Here is a 16,116-nt window from a genome sequence, read left to right as displayed (position 1 = left end):
TCAGAATCACTTGCGGGTACTCAACGAGCTGACCCGACTTTAGTCACCACATGTGTCATGCATATAAAGTGTATAGTATATACCTGTGATCACCTCCCGAAGTGATCACGGCCTAGTAGTATAGCATGGCAGACGAACAAGAGTGTAGGGCCACTGATGGAACACTAGCATCCTATACTAAGCAGTAGGATAGCAGGTAAGGGTAACAACTGTAGCAACAATGACAGGCTATGCAGCAGAATAGGATTAACCGAAAGCAGTAACATGCTACACTCTTCTAATGCAAGCAGTATAGAGAAGAATAGGCGATATTTGGTGATCAAGGGGGGGCTTGCCTGGTTGCTATGGCAAGGAGGGGTCGTCTTCGACGTAGTCGATCACAGGGGCGGCATCGGTCTCGAGGTCTACCGGAGAGAAGAGGGGGAAGAAACAATAAATATAAAGCAAGCATAGCATCACAAAGCATAACATGGCAATATGCTGTGTCGGGTGTGACCTAACGTATGGCTACACAATAAAGGTGAAGGGGGAATTCATCCGGGGATGTATTCCCGGTTCCGGACCTGTGTCAAACAGATGACCGGAGGGGGAATGTTCCATGTTCAGCATGCTAGGGGCATGTGACAGATGAACGGACCGCGTATTCGGATTCGTTGGATTTTTCTGAGCAACTTTCATGTAGAAAACATTTTCATCGGAGTTACGGTTTATTTTCTATGAATTTCTAAAGGTTTAAACATTTTCTGAAATTATTTAAATTAACAGAAAAGGAAAAATGACGTCAGCATTGCGTGGGGATGATGTCAGCGGTCAACAGACACGCTGACCAGGTCAAAACTGACATGTGGGTCCAGTGGGTCCCACTGGTCAGTGACTGGACTAATTAACAGTGGTTAATTTAACTAAACTAAGTTAATTAGCTAGTAGGCCCCACCTATCAGTGTCTAATTAGTTTAACTAAATAAGTTTTAATTATTAAAACGTTGATTAAAGGATGGGGCCTGCCTGTCAGTGGCTCTGGGCTGCCCAGTCAGTGAGTTGACTGGGTCAACACAGTCAACAGGGCCCCATGGGCCCACACGTCAGCCTCACAGGGGAGGCCACGCGGCGCCACGTCGGACGCCAGCGACAGAGCGGCTCCGACGACCAAAGAAACGGCGGCGCCTCGCCGGAGTTGGCCGGAGCCGCTCTACAGGGGGCCTCCGGACCTGCGGCTTGGACCTAAGGGTGCGGCCCGGCGCCGCGCACACGATGGTGACGACGACCGGCGTCGGGGACGACCGGAGCATCGCCGGTGGCGAGCAGAGGCGGCAGCGGCGTTCGGGAGCGCGTCGGGAGAAGCCTACGGGGCGCCAAACCGGCCGCGGCTGGTCGCGTTCGAACGGGGAGTGAGCGGCGCAGCTGGTGGTAAGCTGGTGGTGGTGGTGGTTCCGTCGGAATCGGCTGGAATCGGCACTGGCGACGAGCGAAGGCGGCAGCGTTCTCGGGCGCTCGTCGAGCTAGGTGCTTAGGGGGCACGGGAAGGCGCGTGCGTGTGCGCGTTGGTCTCCTGGGAACCCAGGAGCACAATGGTGAGCTCGGGCGAGCGTGTCAACGGCCACAATGACGGCAACGAGCTCGTCGGCGGCGACGCGTGCGGGTGCTAGCGGAGCGGTGGCTACGAGCGGCGAAAAGCTTCGCGGAGACAGGGAAAAGGGGGAGAGGCTCACCGTGCGGCTCACACGTAGGCTCGTGACGGCTTAGGAGCTGCAGAGGTCGACGGAGACGGAGAAGATCGTCGGAGCCCGAGAAGAGAGGGGCGGCTCGATCCGCGGCCTGCGGTGCTCCTCGAGCTCGATGGCGAGGCGTAGTCGAGGTAGAGGTCGACGACGCGTCTTGTGGACGTGCTGGCGAGGCGCGGGGTGTGCGGTGGCCGCGGCTACGGCACAGCCATGGCGACAGCGGCGCTCGGTTGAGGTGGGGAACGAGGGGTGGGGAGCAAGGAGGGATCTGGTGGGAGAGGGAGAGGCGGAGTGGGCGACAGTGGAGAGCGGGGGAGAGGACCGAGGCGTCCGGAGCCTTATCCCCTCGTCGGGCGTCGCCGGCGAGGTGGTTGGACGGCGACGGCGCGCGCTGTCCCGCCCGGTCGGAGGAACAGGAAGCGACCGGGGATGGGGAACTGGGCCTGGCCGGCTGGGCCTGTCTATGTGGCCTTAGGCCCACGGGCAGGGGTTCCCTTTTTTCTATTTTTTTTATGTTTTCTTTTCTTTTATTTATTTAATTTTCTGTTTTAAAACATTTTAAATTATTTAGGCATTTTATAAAAATGTGTTTAGTACACCATATTTATCTATGTAATATTTAGTACAAACAGAACATTTTTATTTTAATGTCTGAAAACTTTTATTATTTACCAAACTTTGAATTTGAATTTGGACCGGTTTTGATCTAACGATAGGTTAGCAGCAGTAGCCGTGGTGACGTCGCACCATTAGCGTGGGATCACTGTAGCTTAATTATCCGGGTGTCACAATAACCCAGCCGGACCCTTCATTTTACCCCTAAACATCTGAACTGACCGATGTACCTCAAACCTGTCTGAAATCTGAAGACAATAAGAGGGGGTCCGGTCACGTCCGGGCACCCCTCTCGGTCCCACCTGCAGCCACCCAATCTTTCTCTCTCCCTCTCCCTCTTGCGCGCGCGGGGAGCACACCATGCCGGCAGGGGAGGAGGTGCCTCGCGACGATGACAAAGTGAGCGGAGGAGGCTGCTGACAATGGTGGGGAGGCGGTCGGCGACCTCGCGCAGCCGGCGCGTGCGCCTGCTGGCCGCAGGCGCGCTGACGGGCCGCCGCAGCCGCGTGCTGGTGCGTGTGCTGGCCTCCATGCGCAGCAGCGTGCAGCGAGCGGGCATGCTGACGGTGACGCATGCAGTACGCCGCCGCAGCCGCGTGCCGCGTGCTAGCAGCCGTGCTCTGGCCGCCACGGACGGGCGTGCGTGCGTGCGGGCCGCAGCCGCTGGCCGTCGTGGTCGCGCTGGCTGTCGTGCTCTGTCCGTCGTGCTAGCGATGGCCGATGCGCTCGAGCTGGCCACCGCCGCAGCCGTGCGTGCTGGCCGACATGCTCGCGTGCCCACGCGGCCGCGCGTGCGTGTGCTGCCCGGCCGCCGTTGTGTGTGCTGCTCGGCCTCCGCTTGTGCTGTCCGCGCCGTTGTCGCGGGTGCGTGCTTGCCGAGCGCCGCACTGTGCGTCCACGCGTGCTAGGCGAGGCCCTCGCGTCCGCGCATGTGGAGCTCGCCACGACCACTACCACCACTACTGGTTGAACATTGGAGGGCCGGCCGTCGGTACTTTCGCCGCAGCGTGCTCTGGCCGTGTCGCACGTAACCTGCTTGTCAAAATGTCCTAATATGAGAAGGACAATTTGAGAGACGTGGATGTAAACGCGGGCAAACGAGGGCTCAAAGCAGAGGCGCCCGGACACTGATCAGGCGCGTCCGCGGATGTTCAGGGGCTCAAAGTAGCTAGTCGCGGGTGTAGATGCTCTTAGAAGGACACGGCTGTGGATAGGAAGGAGCGCTTTGAGTGAGCGACTCTGAATTTGATGAGCATTCACTTTGTGACCGGTTCTTCTATCTCAACGTTCCGTAGATAGCAGGGTAGTACTGGCTAGTACCGAGCCGGGACCAAGCCAGCCACCGGTTGTCTATCCTTTGATCGTTACCGTACTACAGGAGAACAGTAGTAGATGCAATTATCGACCCACAGACCACAGTTTTGATGTCGATCCCACTCACTGGGGCTCCACTGTGCAACAACCTGACACGGGACGAAATGACACCGCTGCACAAAGCAGTAACAGCCGTGACATCTCAAACGAATCATATGATCGATCAGAGATTACAGCGACACTGCATAAACTCCTGGAGCTTACTGCTAACATGGAACACTTCCAACTTCAATTTACCAAGAGAGAAGCAAATGAGCTCGCACATCTTTGCGCAAAGCGGGCTAATCCAGTTAGACGCAGATGTTTATGGATTAACTATGTTCCTGTGTTCCTTGAAGCTTGTATCACGAAGGACAATGCTCGTGTTTAATTTATACAGGTCTTTTACCCCGCAAAAAAAGCGTCGTCTAGTCGCAGTAGCACCCAGTCGTCCACTTAAAAATATTTCACGGACCTGGCTACCTGGCGCACGAGCGCCCGTTCGGGCCAGCGAGCGCCCTCCCTTAAAGGAAAGTTTTACCGCATGCCGCGTCAGGACAGTCTAGAAAAGAAAAAACCTCCCACGCCAGCTCCCACCTGCATTTATTAGGGGATCAAAAACTTTAAAAACTTGTAACTTTTGATTAGAATGCCAAAATTCAAATCCGTTTTCACCGGTGGGTTTCTCGTGATGAGTTCTTCAAAACTAGATCACATATGAGTAGGTTTCGAAGAACTTTTTTTTCCGAACAACTTTGTGTGCTAGAGAGGCAACTTTAGTGTTATAGAAAAGCAACTCCTTTTTTCTAGTATGACTACCTATCAACGGAGGATCCTTTTAAGTCGGTTACCATGACTATCAATTGAATAGTTTCACCTCTAAATCGCCTAACATAAAGACAACTCCAACGTGGATCACCAAAACGCCCCAAATATCGGAATCGACCTCTCTAGACACTTTTAGCCATCCAATGAGTCCAACTACTATCAGACATTAAAAAAGGTCTGCTGCCCCATAAGAGTTCCTTGCAGTAAAAAATAGCATGCATCCCCTATGCAAAAGTAAAAAACATGCAACAACTTTGCTACGATTTCAGACAACTCTTACAAAATTTGAAGCAACTAGTGTCATGCATTAAAAGAGGGGTTGCTGCCCCATAAGCTCCTTGCAGTAACATCATGCAACCCTTGTGCAAAAAAAAGGACCACAAAAACAACTAGTAGAGACAACATATATAGGTATGTTCCACCCGCTCCCCTCTACGGTCGCACCAAGGGATCCCACCCGAGGAGGGGGAAATCTTGACTCCCCCTCTATGACCCAAACTTAATTACAGGTATCTAAAACATTTAGATATTTATCAAAAAATGGTCTTGATAAAATATTTCTGTTCGCGAGGATGGGCAACTGGATACATGGTTTTATGCAAACTATTTGTTGATTGTGGGCAACTGGATACTTTGTTTTAGGCAATTGTATGGTTGACTGTGGGCAACTGGATACTTTTTTAGGGCAACTTTGGGTGTGAAGGAGGCAACTATCGTGCTATAGAGAAGCAACTTCTTCTCTTTGGCCTAGTAGGACTTCCTATTAGGTTTGTTGGCGTAAAAACAAGAAAAATCAGACAAAACATAACGCCCCTTTAGTGCTACATACAAAACAACTTCACTACACTATGTGTACCTGTGAATTTTACTAACATTATCCCAACTTGCCTATCATGCATGGTTGCTCATTTGCCTATTGTTTGATGGTTAGTTGCCTACAATTGATGTGCAGTTGCCTATAAATATTGTAAATTGCCTACCAATTGATGCCTAGTTTCCTACTATTGGTAATTAGTTGTCTATCATTGCTTCTCGGTTGCCTAACTTTGCAAAAATAGTTGCCTACAATATTGTGAAGTGGTTTACCATTGTTTTTCTTGCATGCAAACACTCTAAAAGTTGCCAAAATTGAGCACAAAGTTGCCTATCGTAGTTAGCAATAGCAGATACAAGAGTATCAATGGTAGATGACTTCATAGTATTATAGGCAATTTAGAATCAACAATATGCAACTTAGAAGTACCAGTGAGGAAGCTAGAAGAATATGGAACTTAGAAGTACCTGTGAGGAAGTTAGGAGAATGTTAGAGAAAATTAATTAGGAGAAAGTGTAGTGAAGTTGCCTATTTTTTGCACTAAAGTTGTCTCTTGTAGAAAGAAAGTTGCTTATAAAGGTGATATGATGTTGTCTACCTCTGTTCAAGGTTATTCTCTATTACTAGTTAGTTGCTCATTGTTGGTACTTAGTTACTTTAAATTGGAGTGGAGTTGCTTCTGTTTAGCACTAAAGTTGTCTCATCTAGCGTCCAAGTTGCTTTCTGAAAGAAAGAAAAATCATCAAAACGTATTCATGTGGGTATAGTTTTGAAGAGCTCGTCAGGACCTGGCTAGCCAACATCCGTGTGCTTAATGGCGTTGGCGGGCAGACTCCCCTAGAAAAGGAAAATGCACAGATCTCATACCACCCATCCCCACATAGTTCAAAATTTGAAATCATGATAGATGACTTAAATCCCACAAAAACTTTTCGATATTGTAGGCAACTTAGGTCCCTTGATGGACAACTTTCATAGTATTGTAAGAAATTGAGGATCACTCGTAAGCAACTTCGTAATGAAAGGGCAACCTGGTTTCTGCGGTAGACAACTTATAAGCCATATTAGAGTTTCCACTCTACGGTAAGAAATTTTCACAATATGATAGGTAACTAAACAATCCACAACTTATTTTCCAATGTATGCAACCTAGAAATCATGGTGACCCCCCTATTAGGCGAAGTTAGTCATACACACGGTGCAATTCATCTAGCAGCAGAGTTGCTCATGTTTAACACTAATGTTGCTTCATCTAGCATCAAAGTTGCTTTCGAAAAAAATCATCAAAACATATTCATATGGGATCTAGTTTTGAAGAGCTCGTCGCGAGGAACCCTGCAGTGAAAACGGTTCTGCGTTCTGACACTCGGTTCAAAAGTTGTAGCTTTTTGAAAATTCGAAACAGAATAAATAGATGACGTTGGCACATGCATGCGCTTTACACTACCCAATGGATAACGCGTTTATTACACACAGCAAACTAGTTTTGTCATCTAGCGCGTGCGCTCGCCGCGTCCATCCGGCGCAGCTGCACTGTGAAGTATTTAGGATATTTCAAAAGGTAAAACGAAAGCAAACATCAGAGCTAGGCTAATCAACGGATCACTGAGACCGGGAAACGGAAATAGCGTATGTGGAAGCGGCATCGGTGCTCGAAGCATGAACAATGCCTGTTCTCTTTTTCGGTGAGACATAATGCATATTTGAAACACTACAACATGGAGTCTAAGCTCAACCCTAACCACTGGACGGCAATGAGAAGAGTGGCAAGCGGGAAGAGTTTGGCATTTTGAGCGAGGGTAGATGCAAGGGCGAAAGAATATTTCCCCAATTGCGGTAGCACGATGGGCAGGCTCGCGGGGTTGGTCCCTGAAAGATGCCCCTGCCCGTCTTGGTCGGTGCAAACAAGATATGGCAGCTCCTCGATCGTCTTGAAGTGCAGAACCGCCCAAGATTGCATGCAACGATGCTGCCAAGATGGAGCATTCCACCCGCCTCCAAGGAGAAAAGGCCACAGTACGTGTCATCAGTGCTATCTATCTCCTATCACGTGGGGCGTCCGCCTCAGTGCACAAGAATGCCGGCCCACGCCGCGAAATGAAGATGAGCACATCCATATTCAGTACATGTATCTAGCAAGTTTCAAGCTACTACTGGGTTTGCACAGAGACGCTGTGCTGCCCTGCTACCATGCCATCAGGCCGCTCACTTTGACCGACTCTGTAAAAACAACGAAAGCAGAGCACACCCGATACGATACGCACCCTGCTACCACCCAGCGCTGACACTTTCCTCCTTTTCACGACCGCGTGGAGTGGGGACTGGACCGTACGCTGACCGGTCAGTGCCCCGTCCCCTAACCGAATAGGGTAAGCAAAGAAAGAGGGCCCGCACCAGGCGTCTCACCTAGCTTAGCCCAGCCGCGTCTGACACGAGCCAGAAGACATAGCCCTAACCGCAACAGTGCGTGCCTGACGCCACGCCATGTCCATCAAGAGCATGGCAGCGCCGCCTACGGTTGGACATGTCGCCAAGGCCCGTCACGTGATCATAAAAGAAGATAAATTTGAAATTCGGTGACAAACTTTTCCCTCGGTGGAAAACGAATTGATCCTCGTAGTATATAAACCTTTTTTTAGGGTTTTTATTTATATTAGTTTAACAGTACTCCTATTACCGAATCCTTGACCAATTCCTCACCTTGCGTGTGGCATTGGCGCAGATACGATGCAGCCTTCCTCCCGACCCCATCATCATGCACATTAATTACGTATCCGCAGAGAAACCACGCAGTATCAGCTTTTCCTCGCAGCGCCTCGTGATATTAGTGCTCTCGTTTTCCCCGGAAAAAAAAGTTTTCTCAAATTTTCTTTTTTTTACCCAAATATCTGGTGTGGAAGGGTGAGGCGAGATCTCCACGGTTTCCTCTCCACCGTCCCGTCCCCCCGTACCCGTTTCCTCCCGCAGTCTTCTTCTTCCTCTCCCGAGTCCTGACCTACCCTACCCCCGCCCCTGCCCCTCCCAAGCAAGCTCCAATCCCGGCCCGATGCGCCTCCGGCGCCCCCGCCCCGCTCCACGACCCCCGCGCCGCGCCCTCGAGCTAGCTCCCCGCAGCTTGCCAGCGACCTCCGCCTCTCGCCACGCGCCTCGCCGCCATCGCTGCGCGGCGACATCATCGCGCCCCCCGCTCGCAGCCTCGGCCGGCCAGCCATCCACCCATCGGTGAGCTTCCTGTAGTCCGGCGATTGGACGAGCTCAGCCGGCCTCAACGAATTCTGGCTGCGCTGACGCAACGCGCGCGCTGCGCCACGTCTTGATCCGCCCCTGCTTCGAGCTCGGAGCTCGTATTTCGTCCCGGCGGATTCTAGGGTTCCATGCTCGCGCATCGGCGCGGCGATTCGAATTGGTGCTGCCGGAACCCCTGCGGTGTTTCTGACCGGCTTCGGAATCTGGTAGTTGATTAGCAATTAGTGATTGTGATTTTGGTTCCGCCTGGCTCGGATCATTTTAGGGCTTAATAATAATCCTTTTGCGTTTCCGTGTCTTATGTGTTAAGGCAGGTGCTGGAAAGGCGATGCGCACCCTCGTGTTCTTGCTACTCGTTAGGTGCATTGGTGGCCGGCTGCCCTTTTCAGGTATTCTATTCAGGTTCTGGTGCACGATTGGCTTGCTTCCAGTGTTTCGAATATCTGGGTCGCCACTTGGTTGATTCTGTTCCATTCAAGGGTGTAAATATTCAATACTAGCATTTTGTCAAGTAGGATAAATTAAGAGGATAAGAGTTTTATCTTTGAAGGCTTGAAAATGTTAACGAGGTTGATAGTTCATAGGTTCTTAGTTGGCGATCATCCTTTCTGTGTGCTTGCAGTTTTGAACTTTGTGGAGGAAATTGTTAGCTTCAGTTTCTTGGGGAGTGGCACGATGAACACCAGATGTGTCATTTGTGGCACTTATGAAATGTTAGGTTTGGTCTTACTTCTCAGTTGCTGCTGGTCATAAGAGTATAGCTGTGGCTAAACGCTGAACAGAGTTCATTTTCAGTGTTGTCATGCCGGTTGAGAACCCTTTGAATGTTTGATGAACACAGATGCTAGCTGTGATCAGCATAGTTTTTTTTAATCCTTGATAGCATGAGCGTAGACAAGTGCTATAATATCAATCAACAAGATAACCCTGGTTAATCAGTTTTTTCTAGCTCATACCAGAGAATCCATGGTCTTTACTCTGTTCAGGATCTCAGAAGCTGCATGCAGTAAATAAGAGCCTGCTTGGTTTGGAGCCACATTTTGGCTTGCCAAATTTTGGCAAAGCTCAAACTTGCCAGCATTTGGCAACTTTGCTAGTGTTTGATTCGAAGAATTGCCAAAAATTGGAGCCCAAGCATTCAACTGCCAACTTTTTAGGGTTGCCGAAATTTGGCTCAAACCAAGTAGGCTCTAAATATTTATATATGAAGTCTCATGTCTACAACATCCTTCTACTTTTCATGATCATATATGGAAAGCATAATTTACTTAGCTATCTGTTATGTATAGTTTGTTCCTTTTGACATTTGCTAAAATTCTGGTGAGCATACACAGTGTAACCATCAATATTTCAAAGAACGCATGAAGTGACGCTTTTATGGTGGGATATTCTGTAGTTCTTTCTGCCTTCAGATCTAAGCAATTGACTACACTTATAAATAGATAATTATATGCAGTAGAAGCTTCTAGTACTCTTTTTCTTCCCTATAACACTAAAACATTGCATTGTTATGACGATTTATGAACATACAAGTCTAATCTCCAGAATTGCCATGTTTGTTAAAGGTGACGGCATAATCACCGATATGCCCACTCTACACACAGCCTTCAAGACATTGCCCAGCACTGCACTATCACCTCACGTTTGTGCTGAGGCTGGTGTTGTGCCTTATGGCTCTGATTATAGAAGCATAAAATGTGTACACCATACAACTTGGAGTAGCTTTAACATCCTTCACGATGTTTGATGTGTAACTACTGCCATCTGCTATTAGTCCTCATAGATGCAGTTACTTAATCACACTATTTCCTGTGCAGATTTCATGTTCGTCGCACACCTGTCATGTTAATCGATAACCCGAGGAAGCTCTTCTTGTAGCGTAAATAAGGTATAGGTATGCGCCCTCTGTTCTATCTCCACACTTACCATTCGCAAATTGCTTAGTACCTCTGCTTTCATGCCTAAAGTTCTAGTGAATTTTTATTTTACAGGTTTATCATTTCAAATGTCGTCAAGACAAGCTTCAACTTATTATCCCACAAACTTGTGGTAAGTAAGTTCTTTCACATTTAATCTGCTTGGGGTTTGTGCAGTTTTCATTCCAAATAGAACAAAACTAGGACAAACTGAACAGTCTCATCATGGCATCATTAGGCGTTGGATGATAAATGATAATGAATAGGTACTGCTATGACTTTTTGGTATTTTGTCATGGAAGTTCACAGCGTTGTCAAGTCTCCATGTCAGTAGCTTCAATGTTACTTTTTTTTAGATTTAGTTTCAGTGTTACTATATACATTGATATTTTGTGTTTATCATGAAACAGTATATTATTTTTATGTTTCAGATGTGCCTAGCTTATTATGAACATAACTACAATAGTTTCATAATAGTGAATCATAGATTTTCACAGTTAAACACATAACCAGCAGTTACATTTTTTTGTCTTCAAGACGTCGATCCTATCTCATCCTTACATTTATTTGTCTACATAGTTTCACTTAGATTTGTAGTTTTGCTCGATTATGCTTCACTGAATTTAATCTGTCTCGTGAAGTAGTAATATTGGACTTAGCTTCAACGTCATATATATGTTTAAAATGTGTGATTACTGAACCGTCATGGTTTATCTCACTATTTTTTCTCGTTGTAATGCAGAACACCAGATGATTTAACAGAAACAGAGGATTACTTCGAGGGAATAGAAGAAATACTGGTCAAAAGACAAAGATTCCATTAACCACAGGTCCAGAGAGGCCTCAGGCGCTGCTCCCCACTCTCAGCTCTCAGTATTTACATTTCACTACATTATGTACAGTCACCCAACAGTTGCTAGGCGCCCAATTTTGCCCGCACCACCAACAGACGATCCTATCTCATCCTTGCACCTCCCGGCAGAAGCCATCTCCATTCTGCCGCCGCCGCTGCCACCCCCACCACCACGACCCCCCTTTCCTTTGCGTGGACTGGCACACTTTCTGCAGATGAATTTTTCAGGGACTTCTTCAAAATCACTGATCCCTGAGCATCTTGTGTGCTGCCACACTCCACACGCATCACACGCCATCATCCTCTCGCCGTCATCGTCCTTGGCACCACAGGTGCAGTCCACCGTCCAGTTCTCCAAGCCCCTCTCCATCCTGAACTGCACGATTCTCCTGTGATCCCCAGTGCACCGTCCTCTCACCCTAACAAGCTGGCTTGGGCCAAGCACGTGCTTCACAGGGGTTGTGTCACTTAAGTTCGGGAATTCAGGGAGCTGTTCAGCCTGGAAGCTATGGAACATGAGGTACGTTTCTTGAAAGACCCTTGCGGCCAGCATTTTCAGTTCACCCAGGGTAGCGGTTGCTGGTAAAAGTACAAGTTCCACCGGCGGTGCAGTGTAGTCCTTTGGGTGATCAAGCAGTTCAATGGAGCACCTCACAGCAAGCAGGATTGGGTTCGGGGGAGATTCTGGAGCACACTCATCATAGTGTTTGATGAACTGCTTGCAGTCAAGTATCCTTGCAGCTGCATTGTGTGCTGATGCACCCACCACCTCTGGTTGCGAAGACAGCATTGTTTCTGGGTTCAGCAGAGCATCATAGAGGAAGCGAAGATCATGTGCAAGATGCTCTACAGAGGGTCCAAACACAGTTGCATCAACTGGGGACTGGTTGGAATATGTTTCCAGCCTGTTTTGGCATGAAATAAGGGTCAAAGACAAGGCCTGATGAAGAGTTCTGAAAATTGGAGCAACATACTGGAAACAAGGTTTACCTGTATTCAATTGCGCTTGTCTCGGTATTGCAGCGGACAGCAATGAAATGGCCATCGTCCATCAGTTTCCCCCGCAGACCTCGAAGAGAGTAATCAAGCAGTTCCTGTGAATCAACAGCCTTCGATGCAGCTCCCCTCAGTGCGCGCCAGGACACCCAGCGCCCAGCTTGGACAGCCCGGAGGACCTTGAGCATTGCAGCTTCTGCTCGGTTGATATCTTCATTTGTCCACATGCAGAGCACGTTCGATTCAACTTCTCTGTGCTCATCCATGGCTGGTTTTGACGTCTCAGCGTCCTTACGAGCTTGATGAAGCAGGTGCATTATGAACCGGAAGAGGTCCCTCACAGTCACAAGCTGTCGATCAGAAAGGGACCAATACAGAGCAATTGTGTTCTGCAAAGGGGTTCTGATGGGGCTGCGATGTGAGGAGTACAACGCCAGGTGTATACCGGAGAGCACATCAACCGCCTCCTGGTAGGTATCTGAGGTATGAGCAAAGCTACCGGCGCCAAACTTGTATCCCCATTCACCATACCATGGATGCCCAGTTGTGATGGCATGCAGAAGCCTATAGTCCATTCCTTGCTTCTTGGATATGTCCATGACAGTGACCTTCCTGCAAGGGGCCAAATGGAATTCTTAGTGCTATTGCTGGACGGATGGTGTTTGAATAATGGTCATGTCATGTCACCCTAACGGCACCATCAACAGCAGTAAAAGCCGTTTACCTCACATGCAGCACCTTGCACAGGCGATCCCAGAAGCTCATTATGTCACGGCCAGTAAGGTGCCTCGACCCGCCCTCGCGGCCATTTACCCTGAGAAGATGCCCATAGCCGTTTGCATGCACAACTGCGTGCAGCAAGTGAGAGGAATCGTCAAGATGCAGGTACCCGCACTCTTCCAGCTCCTCGCCTTCCATGTCAAAGTTGCACAAGAGGCACCTGGAGAAGAAATTGCATCCAAGGTAAGGATACATCTTTGCACAGAGAAGAATCTTTGAACAGACTGTAAAATAAATTCGCACATACAGCCCATTGCTGAACAAATTCAAGAACTTCGCACAGCTGGAAAACAAATTGGGCATGCAGTTCAATCGTTCGGTCATATGTAATTTTTTCTTCAGATATACATGCAGAAAGGTATGTTCGTTTTGTCCAAGAACTGATATGTATGTTTGTTCTTCCAACCTTGATTCTGCAGCGGCCATGGGAGTCCCGCAGCGCAGGCAGCAGGTGCGACGACGGCCAGCCATCTGGATGCTGTCGTTCTCGATGATGAAATGGTAGCGCTTGCCGCACACCGGGTGCCCACTCCATCCTGCAACAGCGCACAGATGCATTAGAGAATGAGATTCCGTCACCGCTACTGTATGATTGTGACAATCAGGAGAACGAAAATAATCATGCACACTGTTCGCTCAAAAGCAACACCCCAACAATAAAATTTGGTAACAGTTGGCCTAAAAAAAATACAGGAAAACATGCGATGCCAAATGCCATACAGGCGGCATTTACCCGTCACTCAAAAAAAATCACATACCCGCAAAATAATTAAAAAACGAAATCAATATAAATAATAAAAAGACAAACAGGACATTATCCAACAAAAAGTTTTCAAACAGAAAAAAAAACACAATTTTATACGGGGAAAACAATGTTCTGAGACAAAAAAAAAGAGAAGGGGGAAAAGGAAAGCAACTCACCTACGACTCTGCACTGATCGCAATACACAGATCGCGATCTGAGCACATCCTCCTCGACGACGTTGAGCTCCACCCCGCAGCCGCCGGCGTCCTCCTCCGCCCCTTCCTCGCCGACCCGCAGCGACACCCTCCACGTCAGCAGGTGCGGCGGGGCGGCCGCGGCCGCCGGCGAGAAGATGGAGGGCAGCGGCAGCAGCCGCGCGTGCCTCGCGAGGAAGCCCCTCACCGCTTCCCGGAACGTCCCGACCGCCCCGCCGTCCGTGGCCGCCGGGAACCCGGCGAAGTCCCTGGCCTCCGCGCGCGTCCTCGCCTTCTTCAGCGGCCGGCCGTTCACCACCATCTCCGCTGCCCCCTCCGTCGGATCTCGTCAGATCTGGCCGCTCCGCCCCCGTCTCCCTCCTTCCTTCCTCGTCGTCGTCGAACCGGATCGGAACCGAACCGTGGTTAGGGTTTGCGGCGGCGGCCGCTCCGAGATAAAGAGGGGGGAGGTGATGGGGTCGATTCCTTCGAGGTGAAGCACGACCCCGTACGCCCGGTCCTTGTACACCGGCGCGCTGCAATGAATGGCCTGGCCCACGCGCAAGGGGGAGGCCTATGGTGGGACGGGTGTATGTGCCTGCCTGCGGGATCTGATGGGACGGGCGCGTCAGGTCGTGGCAGAGCGCTAACCAGGGTTGGGTGGGTGGGTGGGTGGTTGGGTTGGGTCTGGTTGGGTTCGGGGGCTTTCCGAAAAGATAGCGGCAGAAATGGGAGGGAATAAAGACGCGGGGCATGATGGTCATTTCGGGCCCCCTGTTTCCGGAGAGGACGATTGCGAGAGGTGGACGTGACCCCACGCACGTGGAATGACCTGAATGCCCCTCTTGGTCTTGGGGCTCGCACTTTTCTGGATCTGTTGGTTGTTGGCGCTTCTGCGTGCTGGCCTACCACGTGGCGATGGCGTCAGCCAAAGACGTCCAGAGATCAAAATAGTGGTAGGCTATGGTTGAGCAAACCATGGACTTCATTCTATATTTGAACAAAAGAAGCGATCATTTTCTTGAGAGAATAATCATGTTTAGAATAAATATTGTAATCAGAGGGAAAGTGAACATTTTCTTGAGAGAATAATCATGTGGTTACTGGTTTCTTGAGAATATAGTAACCAATATACTCAATAATCTACTGTAATGCTAACTGGGAACGTTCGCGGGAAAGAAACTCTCGGCGAACACCCTCGCAGCCATTTGATTGAGATCAAACGATGACAGTTTTTTTAATGTATCCCCACCCCCCTAAAAATGTCTTCTCTGTCCAAAACGTTTGCAAATGCTCCCCCCCCCCCCAAAAAAAAAAAAAACGTTCGCCAGCTAAGAATGTCCATACTCTACTGTTGCACACTTTTCTGTATCCGACGAAGCTTGAAATTATAAATTATCACATATCTTGATTGCACGCGAGGATTAAGACTATCTCCAAATGTGAATGTGGTTTGAAGAGGAAAAAGTGGATTACTTGACATAGTGAGGGTCTTTTTGAATTAAAGAAATTTCATAAGAATATTGGAGGATTTCAATCCATATACATATTTTTCGTAAGGAAATACTTTGTACAGTAGGATTTAGGTCAGCATTTTATTTGTTAGAATACCAAACTCTTTTGGAATCCATTCTTACGCCCTTTATTCCATAGAAATCTCAACATGACCTCCAACCTCCTTTTATTTTATTTTCTTTGAGAAATCCAATGCACTGCACTCTATTTGTCTACTTTCTTTGATCAATCATCTAAATTTATGTGTTTCTCATGTGCGGCATCCAAAGACCACTCTCTGCAAATGCCTGTGTTTTGGAACCATGTAGGAATTCGTAGCACTGGCATCTCGATCATGTGTAATTTCTATTTCCGCGTTTTTGATTTCCTGCAACCCAAAGAGGCTATGACATTAGGCAAAATATTACCCACAGGGACATATCCTCGACACTGTATTTCCTCAGTCGGCCTCACTGCCTTGGCAAGGTATTATGCATGGACTGGAGTTGCTGAAATCAGGAGTTATTTGGAGGGTGGGGGATGGCTCTAATATTAACATTT

General features: G+C 48.7%; 1 protein-coding gene across 1 annotated transcript; it reads right to left on the bottom strand.

Moving 5' to 3' along the window:
* Positions 1-11,288: 11,288 nt before the first annotated feature.
* On the bottom strand, positions 11,289-14,760 carry LOC109752884 (PHD finger protein At1g33420). The gene is made up of 5 exons (XM_020311796.4): positions 14,044-14,760; positions 13,529-13,658; positions 13,067-13,282; positions 12,337-12,954; positions 11,289-12,251 (listed from the first exon to the last, which is right to left on the bottom strand). Exons 1-5 carry the CDS (start codon positions 14,381-14,383, stop codon positions 11,396-11,398), a joined length of 2,160 nt encoding a protein of 719 aa, XP_020167385.1. The 5' UTR covers positions 14,384-14,760; the 3' UTR covers positions 11,289-11,395.
* Positions 14,761-16,116: the final 1,356 nt, after the last annotated feature.

This window comes from Aegilops tauschii, chromosome 3 (assembly GCF_002575655.3).
Source record: "Aegilops tauschii subsp. strangulata cultivar AL8/78 chromosome 3, Aet v6.0, whole genome shotgun sequence".
NCBI classification, from domain to species: domain Eukaryota; kingdom Viridiplantae; phylum Streptophyta; class Magnoliopsida; order Poales; family Poaceae; genus Aegilops; species Aegilops tauschii.
Note: the sequence above shows the minus strand (reverse complement) of the source record. Positions and strands in the feature narration are given on the sequence as shown.

Coding starts and splice junctions, on each gene's coding strand:
- LOC109752884 (XM_020311796.4), bottom strand. CDS start 14,383: ATGGTGGTGAACGGCCGGCCGCTGAAGAAGGCGAGGACGCGCGCGGAG. Junction 13,283..13,528: donor ATGGCCGCTGCAGAATCAAG/GTTGGAAGAACA, acceptor TTTCTTCTCCAG/GTGCCTCTTGTGCAACTTTG. Junction 12,252..12,336: donor ACAAGCGCAATTGAATACAG/GTAAACCTTGTT, acceptor ATGCCAAAACAG/GCTGGAAACATATTCCAACC.